General features: G+C 43.5%; 1 protein-coding gene and 1 pseudogene across 1 annotated transcript in view; both read right to left on the reverse strand.

The window, feature by feature from the left end:
- Positions 1-5947: 5947 nt before the first annotated feature.
- PCCB (propionyl-CoA carboxylase subunit beta) overlaps positions 5948-18769 on the reverse strand; it is a 55845-nt gene continuing 43023 nt past the window's right edge. The window contains exons 10-15 of the mRNA XM_036332501.1: positions 18156-18279; positions 10185-10292; positions 9831-9931; positions 9302-9400; positions 8200-8299; positions 5948-6263 (exon numbers count right to left, since the gene is read on the reverse strand). Coding sequence (XP_036188394.1) covers positions 6142-6263; positions 8200-8299; positions 9302-9400; positions 9831-9931; positions 10185-10292; positions 18156-18279 — 654 coding nt within the window. The 3' untranslated portion in view covers positions 5948-6141. The remainder of the gene's footprint in view (positions 6264-8199; positions 8300-9301; positions 9401-9830; positions 9932-10184; positions 10293-18155; positions 18280-18769) is intronic.
- On the reverse strand, positions 13915-18108 carry LOC118668145 (annotated as a pseudogene).

Here is an 18769-nt window from a genome sequence, read left to right on the forward strand (position 1 = left end):
GGCTGTGGTAGTCATACTATTGTTCCTACTAGGAAAGCTTTAAGGATTTTCTATCCTGCTGCCCTTGAGAGTTTGCTCTTTCAGATAATTGTTAAATGGCAAAGTTACTGTCTCTGAGAGATTTTTTTTTTAAGAAAGCAGAAATTTAGGATTAGCTTGTTAATTTTCTTTCATTCCTCGGATTTCCCATGAGAGAATGGGTAGGCCAAGTAGCCTTGGTTTCAAGGCTGCGTTTTGGAGGCGGCATCCAGGGACTATCCACTGGTCTGTAGCCTGGGTCCTCCCCTGGCCTGAGATCCAGACAGTGGTCCTTTAAGGAATGGATTCTGCATGGCTGTAGAAGGAAGGGTTTTTCTTGATGCTGGTGCTGGAGGTCACACTTAAGAGGTCACACATTTTATGGGCCTGGCCATGTACTGCACGCTGTGTTCATTAGGTGACCCAAGTTGTCTGCAGAAAAGACAGGGGTGCAGGGGATAAATCAGCAGGTGAGCTCTTAAGGCAGCTAAGGAGGGAAGGTGGTAAGGATGGGTTTGTCTCCCTGGAAGCTCATCTTAAAGGGTATGTTTATAAAACAAGAGCAGTGCTTTATCCCTGTGTGACTACTTTGGGACAAGCTTTTACTTAACTGTAACTTTGAGTCTGTCAAACACAGAACAGCATCTTCTTGGGAAACAAAGGCTTGGCCAACTCAGGCTTTTCAGTATGAACAACCAAAAACTCAGATAAGCTTCCACTGGTATCCTAAGTGCCTTGTTCTACAGGGGTCTCTCTCTTAGGCATCATGTTTTGAAATACAGCTTTCTGCTCCCAAGAACACATAAAGGAGTCATTTCTCACCAGCACAGTAGGGACGTGGTCAGAACCTGGCTACCACATCTGCCCAAGTGTGTTGGCTGGACTCTACAGAGGCCCCAGACTGAGATGCTATGCCTATGAAGTGGCCACAGCACTTGGCTTAGGATGATGGAAATCCCATACTAACAGGTGAGAGAGAACGTAAAGACCAGTTCTCTCTAAAAGAATACAGCCACAGCTCTCCAGAAATCCTGTGAGACAGAGGGACTTGAAATACATTTGTCAAACAGGTATGGTCTAAACTGGTTCCAGAGTGGGGTGAGGGTCCTTCAGAGGCTACTCTGAGTGGGGAGACTGCATCTGAAGCACCAGCATCGGTGCATCTAGAGGCAGAACGGCTGGGGAGACCAAGACATGGTCAGAAGGGAAGCTGGAAGAATGTTTCTCTAACAAGCACTAGAAAGCTGCATGTGGGTGTGTTCCCCGTTACTCTAGCAACACAGAAGATGACTGGCCGTCATGGATAAGGTAGGAAAGCTTTTCCAATCCAGTAGCTTTTTGAGACCATCACAGGGGAGCAGACCAACACTTCCCATCCCAACCCTTAGGAACTCATCCCACCTACCTCATCATGTGAGAGGCAATACTCTGAACAGCTTAAAAAACAGGCTTGGGGTTCAGAAAGGCCTGCCTGGGTTCAAATCCCAGCTTTACTCAGTTGTGTGTCTCGGGTCAAACTGGTTTACTTAAAGTAGGGACACCTGCAGTTTCTACTACCCTCTACAACGCTCAGTCTACAGACAAGACACTTGCCAGCACTCTGCTCATTGACCCAAGTCCTCTCTGGTCACAAGAATCAACATGTTTCCTTTTCCCCTTGAGGTGAGACCACCAGTTGGGAAAGGCATTCCTGCACAGCAGTCAATGCCAGTACTCACTGTCACCGTTCTCTAGGTATCCTGCGGTCCACAGAGGCTGGTCTACTTGACAAAGTTTCCAAAGTCGCAGCTTCATGTTTCCTTGGCCACCAGCTTGGTTTTTGGATGCAACTTCTCCCACTGTCTCTACTCCAAGGCTTTCTAGAAGCCTCCTGCCCGAATGCTTTACTGGGCTGGCTTCCCTGTTTTAGCAGGCCCAGGCACAAAGCTTCTCAGCATCCAGATTTCACAACCTGATAAAACACAAGCTTGTGTTTGCTCTTATTCTTAACATGGACTATAGTACAGTCGTTCCCAAAATAGATCAAAGCCTAGACTGGCTGGCCCCAGGCATGTTAAGCTGTTGAGCCACACAGTGACCAACCTGCATGATCCTTCCTTAGCCAGGAGGCCTCTAAAAGCCAAGTGGTCTGCTTCACCTCGTTTCCAAGCTTACAGTGTTCGTGTCAGCTCTGTACTAGGAGCCAAAGAGGAGTACAAAGAACCTCTGGCCAACACAGTCTCTGCCCCTCAGGAGCTTCCCGCCTAGTTAGAAATACAAATATATGTAAAGGGGGGGGGGGGGGCAATCAGGTGCTTTAAGAAAAAAACCTGCTATAAGCAGAATCAGTTCAGAATTTAAGATGAACTCATGGCGATGTCAGGCCCTTGAGCATGAGCAGACTACAGAGCAAGTGTTCCAAGGTGGAGGCAATAAGACTGGGCTCAGAAAACTCACTAGGCAAGCAAGGGAGGAACAGACAAAAAACTCTGAGTCAAAGACTGGAGAAGAGCGTACTAACCACTGGAAGTGCTAGAGCAGAGGAATGCAACAAAATCTGGACCTGCAGTCAGTCTATTAACTCAGAACAGGCTTAGGAGGAGGCCAGAGAGATGAGAGTAAGACAACTGCAAAAGCACAACTAGAATGGAGAGTACCATTCTTCAATTGGAGAGGGAAGAAAGATGCTCAAAAGAACTTAAAAAAATAAACTCCCAAGGACTTAAGCCTGGCTACCTGGCATGGTGGGGTAGCTGGTAGAAATGGGGAACGTGGATGATGTCACATATTGGCGTTGGTCAAAATGAGCTTTAAATGATGCAACATCCAAGCAGGGCTTACAGACCTTTGGAGCCAAGGGGCTGGAACGAGGGAAAGTCGTCAGTGGTGGGAGGACCCAGGGCTCTCACCACAGAAGCAAGCACGCCCTCTGGGGCATACTGGAACAGCACTCCACGGTTGGTCTTTCTGTCGGAACTACTTAGAATCTCCAGTTCTGTATGATTCAAAGCTTTACATACTCAATAAAGTAGTCTACAAGGGCGCGGGGAAACCGACAAAAGACTCAGATAGCCACCCAGTTACTGACCCAAATAACCGTGTACCTTCAGTTTAAAGACAGAACTACAAGAGTCCTGAACTTTACCTTGGGGTTAATTGTTGACATGGTTGTAGTGGTTCTGAAACTTCTATATTTATTGTAGGATTGAGCAAATGAGTAAAATATGTTAAAGATAATGGAAGTCAGTTTTATCACTGTGGGAGAAAACAGACATAAATATGGAATAGGGGAAGGCAAAGAAGAACCAGTATGTTAGATTGGAATTAAAAGTCAGCATGAACTCATAATTTTAAAATTATATATAAAATAAATGCATACTTACACATGCAAGTTCCCCACATACATATATATCCACATATTTGTATAATCATTTCCATGTCTTCTGAAAATAGAAGCAATGACACCCCAGATTCAATGTGAACATCTGCCAATTAAAGCTTCTAAATGACATCTAAAAGAAGCCAGGGCTCTTGGAGAAATCCCTAGACTATGCCAGGGCTACATTATTGTGTGTCAAAAAATAAGGAAGTGCACAAAAAATTATTGGGACATATCAAAAGCATCAAGCCAGCTTGAAGGAGCTCCCAGAGGCTAAATCAGGAAATTTTCTGCATCAAAATAAATAAAATTAAATTTTAAACAAATCCAGGAGTCTAAAGTTTTATTAAACATTCATTCATTAAAACATTTATGAGCCGAGACCGGTTTGGCTCAGTGGATAGAGCGTCGGCCTGCAGACTGAGAGGTCCCAGGTTCGATTCCAGTCAAGGGCATGTACCTGGGTTGCGGGCACGTCCCCAGTGGGAGATGTGCAGGAGGCAGCTGGTCGATGTTTCTGGCTCTCTGTCTCTCTCCCTTCCTCTCTGTAGAAAATCAATAAAATATATATTAAAAAAAAAAAACAACCATTTATGAAACACCTACTGTGTACCAAGCACAGATTTTAATTATGAATAATATATGGCTCCCAATCTCAAGAAACTAACTCTTGGGGTAGGTAGGGTAGGGACGGGGCAGGGAGAAAAACATAACTAACTTGTGCTTGAAAATTTGATAGGTTGATGGCATAGTAAGAAAAATTAATTAGCCGAACTGGTTTGGCTCAGTGGATAAAGCGTCGGCCTGCGAACTCAAGGGTCCCGGGTTCGATTCCAGTCAAGGGCATGTACCTTGGTTGCAGGCACATCCCCACTGGGGGGCATGCAGGAGGCAGCTGATCAATCTCTCTCATCGATGTTTCTAACTCTCTATCCCTCTCCCTTCTTCTCTGTAAAAAATCAATAAAATAAAAAAATGTGGAAAAAAATTATTTCAGGAAAAATGTTTTTAAAAAATCAAGGAGTCAAAACTAATACTAAAACAAAAACAGAAGAGAAAGTTCTTCCTTCCAATACAATACCAACTAATAAAGGCAGACATTATGACAAGGTTAGAAATGTGATATTTTACAATCAATGTAGAATAGAATTCATCATCAATGAATACTAAAAGTATTGGATAAAAGTTTGTTGACAGACAGGCTTTAAAACAGTTTCCAGATTAGTTATTCATTACAAAGAGAAAATGTTAACCTTGCAACCACCACCTTAACCAAGTGATCTGAGTCAACTTCACCAATAAAGGGAAAAACTAACATCACCTGTTTCCTAATGTGATACACAGAAACAACACTCATATGTATTGCTCTTACCTGAATCTGAACATCCAGAAACAATCAGACAAACCCAAATTTAAAGACAGTCAACAAAATAATTGGCAAACACTTCAAAAATGTCAGTCATAAAAGACTATATATATAAAAGCCTAAGCAACCAAAAGATCGGTTGACCAGTTGCTATGATGCACACTGACACCAGGGGGCAGATGCTCAATGAAGAAGCTGCTCACTGGTGGTCAGAGCGCTCCCACAGCCAAACTCCTGCAGCTGGCCAACCTCTCATCACCCCTCCCCCTGCCGGCCAACCTCCTGCAGTCCCTCCCCCCGGCCGGCCAACCTCCCACGGCCCCTCCCCGCAGCTGGCCAACCTCCCACGGCCCCTCCCCCCAGCCGGCTGCCCCGCCCCCCCCTTTGGCCTAGATCAAGGAGGCCAGCCAGCCAACCTCCCACGGCCCCTCCCCCCAGCTGGCCAACCTCCCACGGCCCCTCCCCCCAGCCGGCTGCCCCGCCCCCCCCTTTGGCCTAGATCAAGGAGGCCAGCCAGCCAACCTCCCATGGCCCCTCCCCCTCACTGGCCAACCTCCCGTGGCCCCTCCCACTGGCCGGCCGGCCCCCCGGTCAGCTCTGATTGCTGGCCAGACCGAGGGACCCCACCCGTGCACGAATTCGTGCACTGGGCCTTTAGTGTAAGATAATAAGCCTGGTTTCCTAGGAAATAAACTGACATTTTGGGGGAACAAAGGGTCAGGATTCTGTAACTTATTTTCAAATGGGCCAATAAAAATAAAGATTATAAATTTATGAAAGAGATGAAGCAAATGTAGAAAATGTTAAGAACTGGAGAATCTAAGTGAAGGTTCCATAATACAACTTCTACAACATTTCTATAGGTTTGAAAATTTGAGAATGTATTCTGTTAGATAAACATAAACACACACACACACACACACACACACATTTCATTTAATCCTCTACAGGTCCTGGAGGAATTAAAAGATAGGGTGTATTGTTTCAAAGACAGGAAACTGAAGCCTAAGCAGATAAATTCTTTACCCTAAAACTTACTCTCTCACCTGTGGAGAGAAAAAATTAATTCTTGGGGGAGAAAAGGAAAATAATACACAGAGGTGTCAAATCAGGGACAGCTCTAGATGACAATACTATATATACTGCTTCTAGTTATCCTGATTTTTCATATTTCTACCATAAAAAAAGAAATGTATGCTCAAAAATATACCAATTAATATTTTTAATAAAGAAAATAATTTTACAGCAAATGAAATCTTTCTAGAATTTAATAAACTTGGCCATTCCAAGTAAATACTGTTATTTAGATTCAATGGTTTCATGATTGCAAAAAAAAGGAAGGGATGCGTTCAAATGGCCAGGCAGTAATTAGCTCTTGGCTTACTTTCCTTTGATTCGTTTACAACGGAATATTTGCATGTTTCCTCCAAGGACGTTGTACCTTCTTGCTGGCTAAAACATCCAGGTCACTGCAGATTCGGGCACGTGTAGAGGAAGGCTGGATGATGTCATCCACAAACCCTGGTGAAACACAAAAAAGGGAGATCATCTGCATCCCCAACGGTGCCACTCTCCAATCTGTGCTCAACCTGGGCACCATCTCTGGGACCCAAAGAGTGAGCTGGCCCCAACTTGATAGAAGAGAGGCTGGGCCCTCTGAACTCTCTTCTGCATCCCTGGAGCTCCCCTATTCCTCTGGCAGGTCCCCAACTTTGCAAGAAAAGGAAAATGTGACCCTCTCTCTCCCTGCCAAGATGAATTCAACAGGAAATAAAGAAAATAAATGTGTATTTTCAAAAATAGCTACAATTCCTCCCATTCCTGTACAATGTGACACTGACACGCCTTCCATGAAGAAGTAGATTCTGGCCCTAGCCTGTGTGGCTCAGTTGTTGGAGCATCCTCCCATGCACCAAAAGGTATCAGGCTCGATTCCTGGTCAGGACACACCTAGGCTGCAGGTTTGGGTACAGGAAGGCAACCAATCAATGTTACTCTCTCAAATAGATCGAACTCTGCCTCTGTCTCTGTCTCTGTCTCTGTCTCTCTCTCTCGCTCTCTCTCCCCTTCTCTCTAAAATCAATAAGCATGTCCTCAGGTGAGGGTTAAAAAAATAAAAAATATGCCCGGCCAGTGTGGCTTGGTGGTTGAGCATTGACACATGAACCAAGAGTTCACTGGTTCGATTCCCAGTCAGAGGGCACATGCCCAGGTTGCAGCTCAATCCCAGTGGGAGACATGAAGGAGGCAGCTGACGGATGGCTCTCTCTCATCGATGGTTCTCCCTCTCTCCTCTCTCTCCAAAATCAATAAAAACATGTTAAAAATAAATAATAAATAAATAAATTTAAAAAGATGTAGATTCTGCCCTAACCGGTTTGGCTCAGTGGATAGAGCGTCGGCCTGCGGACTGAAAGGTCCCAGGTTCGATTCCAGTCAAGGGCATGTACCTTGGTTGCGGGCACATCCCCAGTGGGAGGTGTGCAGGAGGCAGCTGATCGATGTTTCTCTCTCATCGATGTTTCTAACTCTCTATCCCTCCCCCTTCCTCTCTGTAAAAAAATCAATAAAATATATTAAAAAAAAAAAAAAAAAGATGTAGATTCTATTTCTTTACCTGGCTTTATGACTTGCCACAAAATGTGGCAAAAGTGACACTGCAACTTTCAAACCTAGGCCTCAAGGCACCTTGCAGCTTCTCCTCTCAGCCTTTTGCTGCCCTCAAGTCACATGGACTAGCCTCAAGAATAAGAAACCGTATGGAGACCCCCTGACCGGTTCGGCTCAGAGGACAGAGCATCAGCCTGCGGACTCAAGGGTCCCAGGTTCGATTCAGGTCAAGGGCATGTACCTTGGTTGCGGGCACATACCCAGTGGGGAGTGTGCAGGAGGCAGCTAATCAATGGTTCTCTCTCATCGATGTTTCTAACTATCTCTCTCCCTTCCTCTCTGTAAAAAATCAATAAAAAATATTTTTAAAAAAAGAAAAGAAAAGAAACCATATGGAGAGAGTCTAGCTAGCAGCCAGCACCAACCATGTAAGAGGCCATCAGATGACTACAGCTGAATGATCGCAGGCAAGACCAGCAGAAGAACCACCCAGCTGAGCCCAAACCAAATTACTGATCTACAGAGCCATGAGCAAAATAAGGAGGAGGGGTTATTTGAACTCACTCTGTTTTATGGTCAAGTTTTACAGAGTAATAGGAAACTAGAACATAACTAAAAAATTTAGCCATTTCAGCAATGTTGCTTACATCCTGGTTTCCAAAGCAGCCTAAAACAGGTCCCATTGTCCTTAAGGTGATGATTGCCCAGGGACAACCCCTACCTTTAACAGTCTCCAGGTTCAACTGTAATGGCAAAAGGCAGTTTATGAGAGACTTTTTGGAGGAAAAGAATGAGAGCAAGTGACCCAACAAATGAACTATGCTGCCATCCCCACCACAGTGCCTACCTCTCACCGCTGCAGGAAAAGGATTGGCAAACTTGTTGATATACTCTGCCTGAGCATCTTCCACATTCTCACGCCCTTTGAAAATTATCTCCATAGCACCCTGTCATGAGAGGGGTTAATGAATTTCAATGGAGATTGCAACCTGGACAGACCTCCCTCAACTCATTAACTCATTATCTGTGATTGTCAATCTCTTGGTAAATCAAAGTGTACTGGAGTGAAGGGCCAGCTCCAGGTGCCAGGGCACAGACATGGGAACTGCCTGGAGTCAGCCGTCATGATTCCATGATGGGGCTGTGTGATGGGACGCTCAGCTGTGGCCCCAATAACAGGCAGCCCAGGCAAAGCCAGGAGCTTGTTTCCCCAGATTCCGTCCTACCATCAGCCAATTGCACTGATCCAAAGACATGTGGCCTATTTTCCACTATTACATCCGTGGTCTCCTGCATCAAGGGGAAGTAAAATGCTGTTTTCCTTTTTCATTATCCTGAACCCTGAGTACAAAATTCTGTGGCCAGAGGATGCCACATTGAACTGCAAATGAAGAAGTAGGAGGAATTGAAAAATAAGCCTTCACATCAGAATCCCTAAAAGTCAGCTCAGACGGTGGGGGATGTAGTTATCTGGTTCAACACCAACAGCTATTTAAAAGCAGGAAAGGAGTGAGGAACAGGCTGAGCAACAGGAAGTACCTTGCCCAAAGTCACCGGGTTCAGAACAAAACAAAGTCACCAGGGTCAGTTCAGCTTCTGTGGGCTCAAAGGAGTGGCTCTGGGGCCCTCCCTAGGAGATGAGATGGGGTTGGGGGAAATGTCCAATCCTCCCAACAGCTCCTTCAGCTGACTCATCTCTTTACTGACAATCTCAAAACCCTGAGCATGAGATTGCAGCATGGGCTGAAGTGAGAGTGCAGGACAGGAGGCCGAACTGGCCCTGGGGCCCCAGGAGGGAAACTTTCCAAGTTCCAGGCCCCATCTCCCTGGAGTCTGGGTCCATCCTGGGGACCCTGGCCTCTTTCCAACATTTCCCAGCTGTGCTTTAAGCTCCTGCTGAAAGGGTACAGTCTCTAGGCCCAGGAAAAAGGAAAGCTAGAGATCCTCACCTTTGCTCCCATGACTGCAATCTCTGCTGTGGGCCAGGCATAGTTGGTGTCACCACACAGGTGCTTGGAGCTCATGACATCATAGGCACCACCATAGGCCTAGAAAAGACCCACAAGGCGAATGTTAGCGCTTGAGTCAACCAGATCCTGTCCCTGACAGATCCCAAGAATCCAAATGAAATGAGAATGAAAAGAAGAAGAGCCCCCGCCCCTTCGCCCCCTCCGGGCTACTGAACGCCCCATGTGTGTGAGACCAGGGAGCCAGAGCAGAGACTGCCTGGGTGCAGGCCAGCAGCTCTCACGATCAACACCATTCTTTCACAGCTTCTTCCACTGCTATTTTCAGTTCCCAGAGATGACCATGGACAGCTCTGCAGGATGTGTCCCCAAGTATATAAATGCTGTCCTCACACAATCTTTTAGGGTGAACATACACTCCTCCTACCCCTGCTGCAACTCTCGGCCACCTCTCCAACCACGACCATGAGGTCAGGAGGGATGGGCTCCCAGGCTCCAGTGAACTTCTCACCTTCCTGGTGATAACTGTGACTTTGGGCACAGTTGCCTCGGCAAATGCGTAGAGAAGTTTGGCGCCATGCCGGATGATGCCCCCGTATTCCTGTGCTGTGCCTAGGTAAAGAAGAACAGTTACTAGATACCCACAATAGCCCTCACAAGGTCTGCCTGCCACTCTCAGCTGTGAGGTCTTCCCCTGCTCCCCAAAAGGCCAGGAGAGGAGCAACCCTCACACAGCTCCATATTCTGGACAACCAGACTATGGAGAAGTCACAAATCTTCAGGGAATCTGCAAAATCTCCAAATGAAGTGGGGACCTCAGTGGGAAAGCCACCTCTCCTGGCTCCCACCTCTGTCAATGACTTACCAGGCAGAAAACCAGGGACATCAACAAAAGTGATGAGTGGAATGTTGAAAGCATCACAGAACCGGACAAAACGAGCCCCTTTCACAGAAGAATTAATATCCAAACATCCTAGAAGAGAGAAGTTATCCAGGCTGAGCTTCTGGGCAATTCCCAGTTCCACTCACAATCCAAGAGCGATTTCTATAGAGGCACCAACATCTCCTCTTCAGAGAATGGAAAAGGGGGACTCTCACTTTCCAGGAAAGACAGGGCAGACAAGAGAACCCACCTGGCACTACCCGAGGAGGGCCTGGGCGTGGCCTCCGCCCCACAAGCTCCCTTGCTGGGAGCACAGCCCTGTGCAGATTACCAGGCCTACCTCACACTGAAGGACTGCTGCCATCTGAGGCACAGCCTAGTTTACCCCCATGGAACCGTAGTGGGAAGTATCATTCAGGGGCTGGTCTTGGAGTCCCTGTAGCTTGAAATCAAATCCTGGCCCCACCAATTACAGCTATGTGCCCTTGGGAAATGACTTTATGTTTCTGAGGTGAGGTTCCTATCCTGCAAAGTAGGATGTTACTACCTCCTACCAAGTTTGTAAGGATTAACACGTTAAGCGCCCAGCCTGTTTTGTCTTCCGGACAGAAAGTATAGTGTCAGTCACCGGTGACTGATGGGGCGCTTAACGTGTTAAAGGAGATGGCATCTATAAAGTGACACGAAGCAGAGTTCAATTACTAGTAAATCCCGCTCCTAGAACAATTATCAACATATTCTATGAGGCCAGCACTACCCTGATACCATAGAAGAAGGATATTATGACAGAGAATGCAGACCAAAATCCCTCATCAACACAGATGCAAAAATTCCCAATATATTACCAGTTCAAATCCAGCAATATATAAAAACTAATGCATCATGATCAAGTGGCATTTATTTCAAGAATTCAAGGTTGATTTAACGTGTGAAAACGAGTGAAACTACTAAAGTAGGAAAATAATATGGTCATCTCAACATATATAGAGAAAGCATTTGCCAAAATTCAATATTCATTCATAATTAAAAATTAGCAGTAAACTAAGAGTGCGATGGAACTTCTACAATCTGATAAAGAGTATTTACAGCCCTAGTCGGTTTGGCTCAATGGATGGAGCGTCGGCCTGCAGACTGAAGGGTCCTAGGTTAGATCCTAGTCAAGGGCACATGCCCAGGTTGTGGGCTCAATCCCCAATAGGGGGTGTGCAGGAGGGAGCCAATCAATGATTTTCTCATTATTGATGTTTCTATTTCTCCCTCTCCTTTCCCCTCTGAAATCAATAAAAGTACACACACACACAGTAGGTCCTCGGATTACGTTGGAGATCCGTTCCTACAGCGCAACGTAACACGATTTTTGCCGTAAGTCGAAACCCATCTACATAAGCACCTACGTCACTCACATGGAGCACATACACAGCAGTAATGAAGTGAAACAGTAAAACAATTTAAAAGAAAGATAACAATTCCTGACTTTTACTTGTGGTAAATAAATAATAAAAAACAAAGCACATATGTACATAAGTCAAAATGATGGAACTTTTTTTTTTATAAATAAATGGGAGATGGCGACATAACCACAAAATGATATACGTCGAGTCCGACATAACCCAAGGACTGCCTGTACATAAAAAAGAGTAGCTACAAAAAAATTCAACATACTGGTGGATCAAAAGAATAAATAAATCTCCAATTTGCTCTATACTAGTGCTGTCCAAAAGAACTTTCTTTTAGATGATGGAAATGTTCTCTGGCTGTGCTAGTCAATGTGGTAGCCGTTAGTCACATGTAGCTATTACGCACTTGAAATAGGGCTAGTACATCTGAGAAACTGTGTTACTAACAAGTGCCCTGGTGCACAGATTCATGCACACTGAAAGGAAATTAATTAGAATAAATATTTTAATATGAATGTCAACAAAAACAACCAAATTCACGATCGACAATGACAGATTGAAACGCATGCATGCAACTGGCGCGAGCATAACTAAATAAATGGAGAGATATTCCATGTTCACAGTTAGGAAGACACAATATTGTCAAGAGGTCAGTTCCTTCCAACTTGATGTTTAGATTTAATACAATTTCAATCAAAATCCTAACAAGTATTTTGTGAATATATACAAACTGATTCTGAACTTTATATGGAGAAGCAAAAGTACCCAGTTCAACCAACACAATGTTGAAGAAGAACAAAGTTGGAGGACTGACACTACCCAACTGTACGACTTACTATAAAGCTACAATAATCAAGATGAGAGTGGTAATAGTGAAAGAATAGACAAACAGATCAATGGAACAAAACAGAGAGCCCAGAAATAGACCCACATAAATATAATCAACTGATGGTGAAAAGGAGCACAGGCAACACAATGGCATAAAAATAATCTCTTCAACAAATGGTGCTGGAACTGGACACCCACAGCAAAAGAAACTGATCTAGATACAGATTCTGCTTTTTACAAAAATCAATTCAAAATGGATCCACAGACCTAAATGTAAAACACAAAACTATAAAACTCCTGGAAGATAACATAGAAGAAAACCTAGAAGACCTTAGGTATACGGGTAAATTTTGAGATATATGATCAAAAGAATGATCCATGAAAGAAATAATTGGTAAGCTGGGCTTGATTAAATTAAAACCTTCTGCTCAGCAAAGAACACTGTCTAAAGAATAAGAAGACAACCTCAGACCAGAGAAAATATTTGCAAAATACGCATCTGGTTGAGGACTGCTATCTAACATATACAAAGAACTATTTAAAACACAGGAATAAGAAAACAAACACCAATTTAAAAATGGGGGACTTCAGGTCAAGATGTCAAAATAAAAATGGCAAAAATTTTATAGAGAGGTTTCTTCTCAGAGTCAACAGTTGGTAAGGGTTCCACGGGAGACAGAGAATGGACAGATGAGGAGGAAGAGGAGCAGACCCACAGAGTTAAGGCCACTGAGAATGAATGAGGTGTTGGCCTGGGCCTCCCAACCACACACACAAATGGCAGGGAGTTCTGATACTTGACCTTCTGTTTGCCTTAGCAAAGCTAAAGGGCACTGTCCAGGTGTAGAGTAGACAACAAGCAAATAAACCTCAAACCTCAAAACAAAAGCAAAAACAGACTATGTGCTATTGTAAGGCAGAAAAGTTATGTATTGTGTTTTTGTTTTGTTTTTTTATTTTTACTTTTAATTACAAAAGGAAATTTATTTCAAAAGCATAAGGAAACATTTACTTTTGAACAATGTGATAAACAGATGTCTTGCAAAAGAAAAACAATCATGACATGAAGTTTTTCATTCAAATTTTCGAAGCAAAAGTAACCTAAGTTGTGCATGATTGCCTCAGGAAGGGGAAGGGGAACAATGAGATGGCAAAGGAAGAAACACAGTCAACTCAGTATCAAACTTAGAGTCAATTCTGCTCAGCTTTGAGTTTACAAATATTCTTTAAAAAAGAAAAAGAGGAAAAGTTACCCCTAATGTTCAAATTTATATAACTGTAGTCCTAATACAGTTCCTATACAGTGGGGCCTTGACTTACGAGTGTCCCGACTAACGAGTTTTTTGAGATACGAGCCGTCTCTGGGCCGATTTTTTGCTTTGAGTTGCGAGCTAAATTCGGGTTACAAGCCAGCTTCAGATACCCCACCGCTAGTTGGCGCAGCGAACGTCACAGTGAACGCCACAACATCAGCCCAGCATCACGTGTCTCACTCGTTCACTTTAATGATTTGACATACGAGTAATTTGAGTTACGAGCTCCGTCACAGAATGAATTAAACTCGTAAGTCAAGGCCCCACTGTACTTGAATTGGCTTTCGGCCGCCTGATCACAGTTTTCAAATAGCAATTCCATATTCCTAAGTCTGTTCAGATGCCAAGGGAGCTCAGGTTCAGCTCATTGTCTTTCGGAATGTTTAGATTATTGCCACCATTCCATAATCAAGCTGAACAATTTCTTATGCTCACTTGTATAATTCTAGTCTTCAAAAAATATTTATCCCATAAACATGTGCAGTAATTCTAACAAAGGGGTTTTGTTTTTTCCCCAATGTAAGGGTTAATAGTAATGAAGACACTACCGTTGGAATTACTAACTATTCCTCAAAAAATATGCCAAACTACTAGAAAATGTTACTCAGACATTGGATTAGAGTAGCAAACTTGAGGAGGGAATATTAACTATGAAACAAAAAGATATGAAACATTCAAATGCAGAGCAAAGGACCTATGCTACTAAAAATGCCCATGACATTAAACACTCCACAAACTCCCCCATCTGTTTTTTAACCTAAGTATTCTATTGGCTAACTTATACAATAATTTTGATAACCTGAGAAGTTAAAATCTTCAAAGTGGCAAAAGCAAACAGAGACAATCCCTTATTATTGGTAGAACATGTTATCAAGTCACTTTTCCTGGATTGCCCTGGTTATTCAATTCCCAAATTCTAAATTATTCTATGTCATCCTTTAGAAACCTATATGTACATCAGATTCAGTATTTTGCCTGTATTTCTCCAAAAGGGATCGCCAAACTCATCTTTGAAAACGCAGCCTTTGTTTATTTTCAGTTTTAAATAACAATAATCATGTAAGTGCAGTGGACTCAAAATCCCTCAGTACTGGGAAGAAAACCTAGATAACAAGTTAATAATGGATTCAGCCTCAAAAGGGTAATCACCATGTCAAAGATTACCTGTTCCTGGAATTTTAAAAAATGATTTATGTTGTGTAGTCTGTATACATATACACACACACACACACACATATCTTATGTATGTATGTACGTACATTATACATACACATTTCTATTCAAATAGTAAGATCCCATATTCAAAAGCTTATCCCAACATATGGAGAAGAGTTAAGTAAGCAGTGCAAAGCAGCTTACATTCTCCTAAAAATGTAATACTTCTACATTTAAGTAGTTTGCTCTTAGTACACTAGGTAGGAATGCTGAACCATTGCCTAGCAGCTTTATTTTAAAAAAAAACAATGAAAACCAAATGTTAAAATTGACCATTACTCTTTTCTATATATTGGGGGAAAAGGACAGAGGGGAGAAGAAAACCAGTAAGCTTTCAAAACTGATTATCTTTACCAGTTATCAGAAATAGAATTCCATTATATTTTAGATTTGAATAGCTCTCAACAAATTATTAAGATGTTTAAAAAATTCACAATATGAAGTCTGAATAATGATGATATTGCAAAAACAAGATTGCGCACAAAGCATCCAAAAATATTGCTGTGGTTTTACCTTAGACACAACCATGGTCTGTTACAAAAGTAGATCATACATACAAAGGTATAAAGAACAATAAGTTTTTAGCTGAAGGCAGCGGTCCTTTTAAGGGACAACCCCGGCAATCCAATGAGTATATTTAAGTATATTAAGCTCATGACGATGCTGAAGAATGTGATGTCTTATTCAGTAGAGTCTTCCCCGACTACGATTTCCTCGTGCTCCCCAACCTCGGCCACCTCTACTTCCCCTGAAGGCTCCTCTCATAATTAAAGTCGCCCAAATTGCTGCTGTATTTCCCACTAGGAGGATTATAAATCTGCCTTGCATCTCTTTTTGGTCCTGCTGGAGATTTCTTAGGTGGTGAACCAGAAGTTGTATCTTCAGCGGCTCTCTTTTGCCCTATTTCAACCTTCTGTACAGGTTTCCAGGATAATGTTACTGTGCTCTTATAAGAGGGAGGAATGTGGAAGAGATCCTTGATTAAAACATTGATGTTATTTGTTATTTTCAATGCAACCACTCTAATCTTGTTCTCGTCTGTTGTTAAGGCCTCGCCTGTTTTACCCTGGAGAGCCAAGCGAAGTTGTCTGATATAAACCTGCAGGCCCCATGCAAAGTACTGCAGCCTAATTTTAAAATCTTTGAGCTTTTCTGCATTCAGTTTGGCTGTTAAGAAATCTGGAAGTTTTCGACCCAACTGGTGGAAGCTGTACAACAAACATTCCACATAAGTGAATTGCAGCTTAGGTTCTTCATTACCAGCATTCTCCCCATTTTCTGCTTCTTCTGGAGGGAGAGGCATGTGCTCCAATAGCTTATCCAACAGTTTCCTTAAATTTGTTTCTAGCTTTTCCATGTCACCACAAAATGAACTCATTTCCGCCAACAGTTTCAATACCTCCAACTGTCTATCAAGGCCCCCCAGTGGAGTAGTGAAGGAGCTGAGGTCAGGTAGAACCTGCTCACAGAAGTCAGTCACAAACCTTGTGGGGTGCACATTTCTCGAGAAGAGGGGTACTGCCTGCCAAGTGCACTGTAGGAGCCTGTCCACACAGTCGGGATCTGACGGGTTGAAGGTTTGTTCTAGGTCAGCCCGTTCAGCCACCGACTCTACAAGTGGCTGTCTTCCACTCACTGTCTGTAAGCTCTTTAACCCAGACAGTTTCTTCATGAACAGGACAAATTCTTCACCAGTCACATCTTCTAGGACCTTTTTGGGTTCAGTTAGTATAAGTTCCTCTACTTCCTTTGTTAAGACCTCATCTGGTAAAGTCTTAAGTTTTGTAGAAAGGAATTTGATTGCTCGTTCTCTAAAATGTCTTCTCCTTGAAGGATTTGGCTGAATAAGCCACCTAAAGTCCCTTTTGCATCCATCTTAAATATACTTAATAGGGCATTGTTCACTAAGCTAAATTCTGCAGAGTCATAGGTCTGCAAAAGTTGGGTTAGAATATCTGCTACTCGGGGAAGATTTTCTCAAGTGGCAAATTGAGGAAGCTCTTTAATTACTTGCCGTTGAATTGTACACCTTCATCCTCACAGAGGTCTAACTGTGCATTGATAGCAGAATCAGCCAATTCTGGAAAATGCTTAAAGAATTTTGGAATAAACTGAGCTGCTAACCTTTTTTCCTTGGTACCACCTTTCACACCATCTGATATCACTTGATAGGCATCTTTATGCTGCCCACTGGCTCGTGGCACCGGCTAGGAGGCCATAGTTGCGGTAGAGCTCCTCCCCAGTCGGCATGGCGAGCGACAAGCCGAGGGCTCGCTCCTGCGGTCCTCGTTGTCCTCGCCGGCTCCACCGCCGCCCCCGAAGTTCAAAGTTATGTGTTTTTAGATGGATAAATCCAGCAAAAACAAAGTCCAAGGCAGATTCCTGAAGCTATCACTGGTATTCCTGCTTCTTCATAAGTTTTGTCACTGGCTAAGTGGGACAGGCTGGCCAGCCTCTGTATAGACAGCTGGCTGCATGTTCACTCTGGGCCATGTCCCTTTAGGAGCCATCAGTTCCTCCTTCTCTCTGTATATCCTGACTTGGGACTTGCTGAGCCCTGCAGAGAAAGCCCTGCTGCCCTCCCATACCTAGAAGCACATTAGAAAGCAAGAAAAGTTTCCTCCAGAAATAAAATACACATTCCATGTCAGGGTCCCATACATGACAGGAAAACAGTATCTAAGGTCCCCACTCCACACTCCCAACCCGACCCAGAGCACAACCATGGAAGAGTCCCTGACACCTGGCTGTGACTCGGGTCTGGCCATATTACCAGAAAGCTGTAGGGCACAGACACAGCAAGATTTAACTTGTCACATACTCTGTATCTGGAACCACTGGAGGCACTGGAGGTTAAACTGAATAAGACACCAACACCCTTGCCCTCATGGAACTCAGTTTCACGGATGAGTCATAAATCTAACTGAAGGGAACAAAAAGTAGACCTCTGAAAAAGTTAAGACCTTACAAGTTCAGGAGGGAAGTTATCAATAAGGCCTTAAAAAATAGGAAAGGATAAAAGAAGCATTTGAGAAATAAACATTAAAAGAGAAAACAGCTTTCATAACAACATCTATTTGAGTCTTTTCTTTGGCTTGGAAGGCCATGTCCGAGGAAAAAGCAGAAGGTAGACACCGAAGGCCAGGCAGCCCTGACCCCCTCACCACCACCTGAGGTCTATGAGAGCGTCCCCTTCCTACCTGATGCCACGTTAGGCTGGTTGCCAACAATTCCAACGGTCCTCCCGTTCATTCTTGCAAAACCAACAACGATGTTCTTGGCATAATTGGGCATGATCTCAAAAAATTCTCGCTCATCAACAACCTGCAGGGATAAATTAACTCCTGAGCTCAAAACGATAAAGAACAAGATACAACTAATGACATTACAGAATTACGAGCTGGTTAGCCGCCACCCCACCACAGGCTCTCCAAGGAAGCAAAACAGACAGAGGGGCACCTTCTCCCTGCTGGATGGGAAAACCCCTGTGCACACTGCTAGGGGAGGATACACTAGTACAGCCTGTTTATTTTTATTTTTGTAATGTTTTTATTGACTTGAGAGAGAAAGTGAAACATCTCTGTGAGAAACACTGATCAACTGCCTCCTGCACAGCCCCTACTGGGAATTGAGCCCACAACCTAGTCATGTGCCCTGACCAGGAATCAAACCAGTGACCTTTTGATTCATGGGACAACCAGGAAGGCCTTTTTAAAAGGCTTTATTTGAATTTGGCATGTTTTTTTGTGTGTGTGTTTTTTAATATATTTTATTGATTTTTTTACAGAGAGGAAGGGATAGAGATAGTTAGAAA

This window comes from Myotis myotis, unplaced genomic scaffold (assembly GCF_014108235.1).
Source record: "Myotis myotis isolate mMyoMyo1 unplaced genomic scaffold, mMyoMyo1.p scaffold_m19_p_13, whole genome shotgun sequence".
Lineage (NCBI taxonomy): Eukaryota > Metazoa > Chordata > Mammalia > Chiroptera > Vespertilionidae > Myotis > Myotis myotis.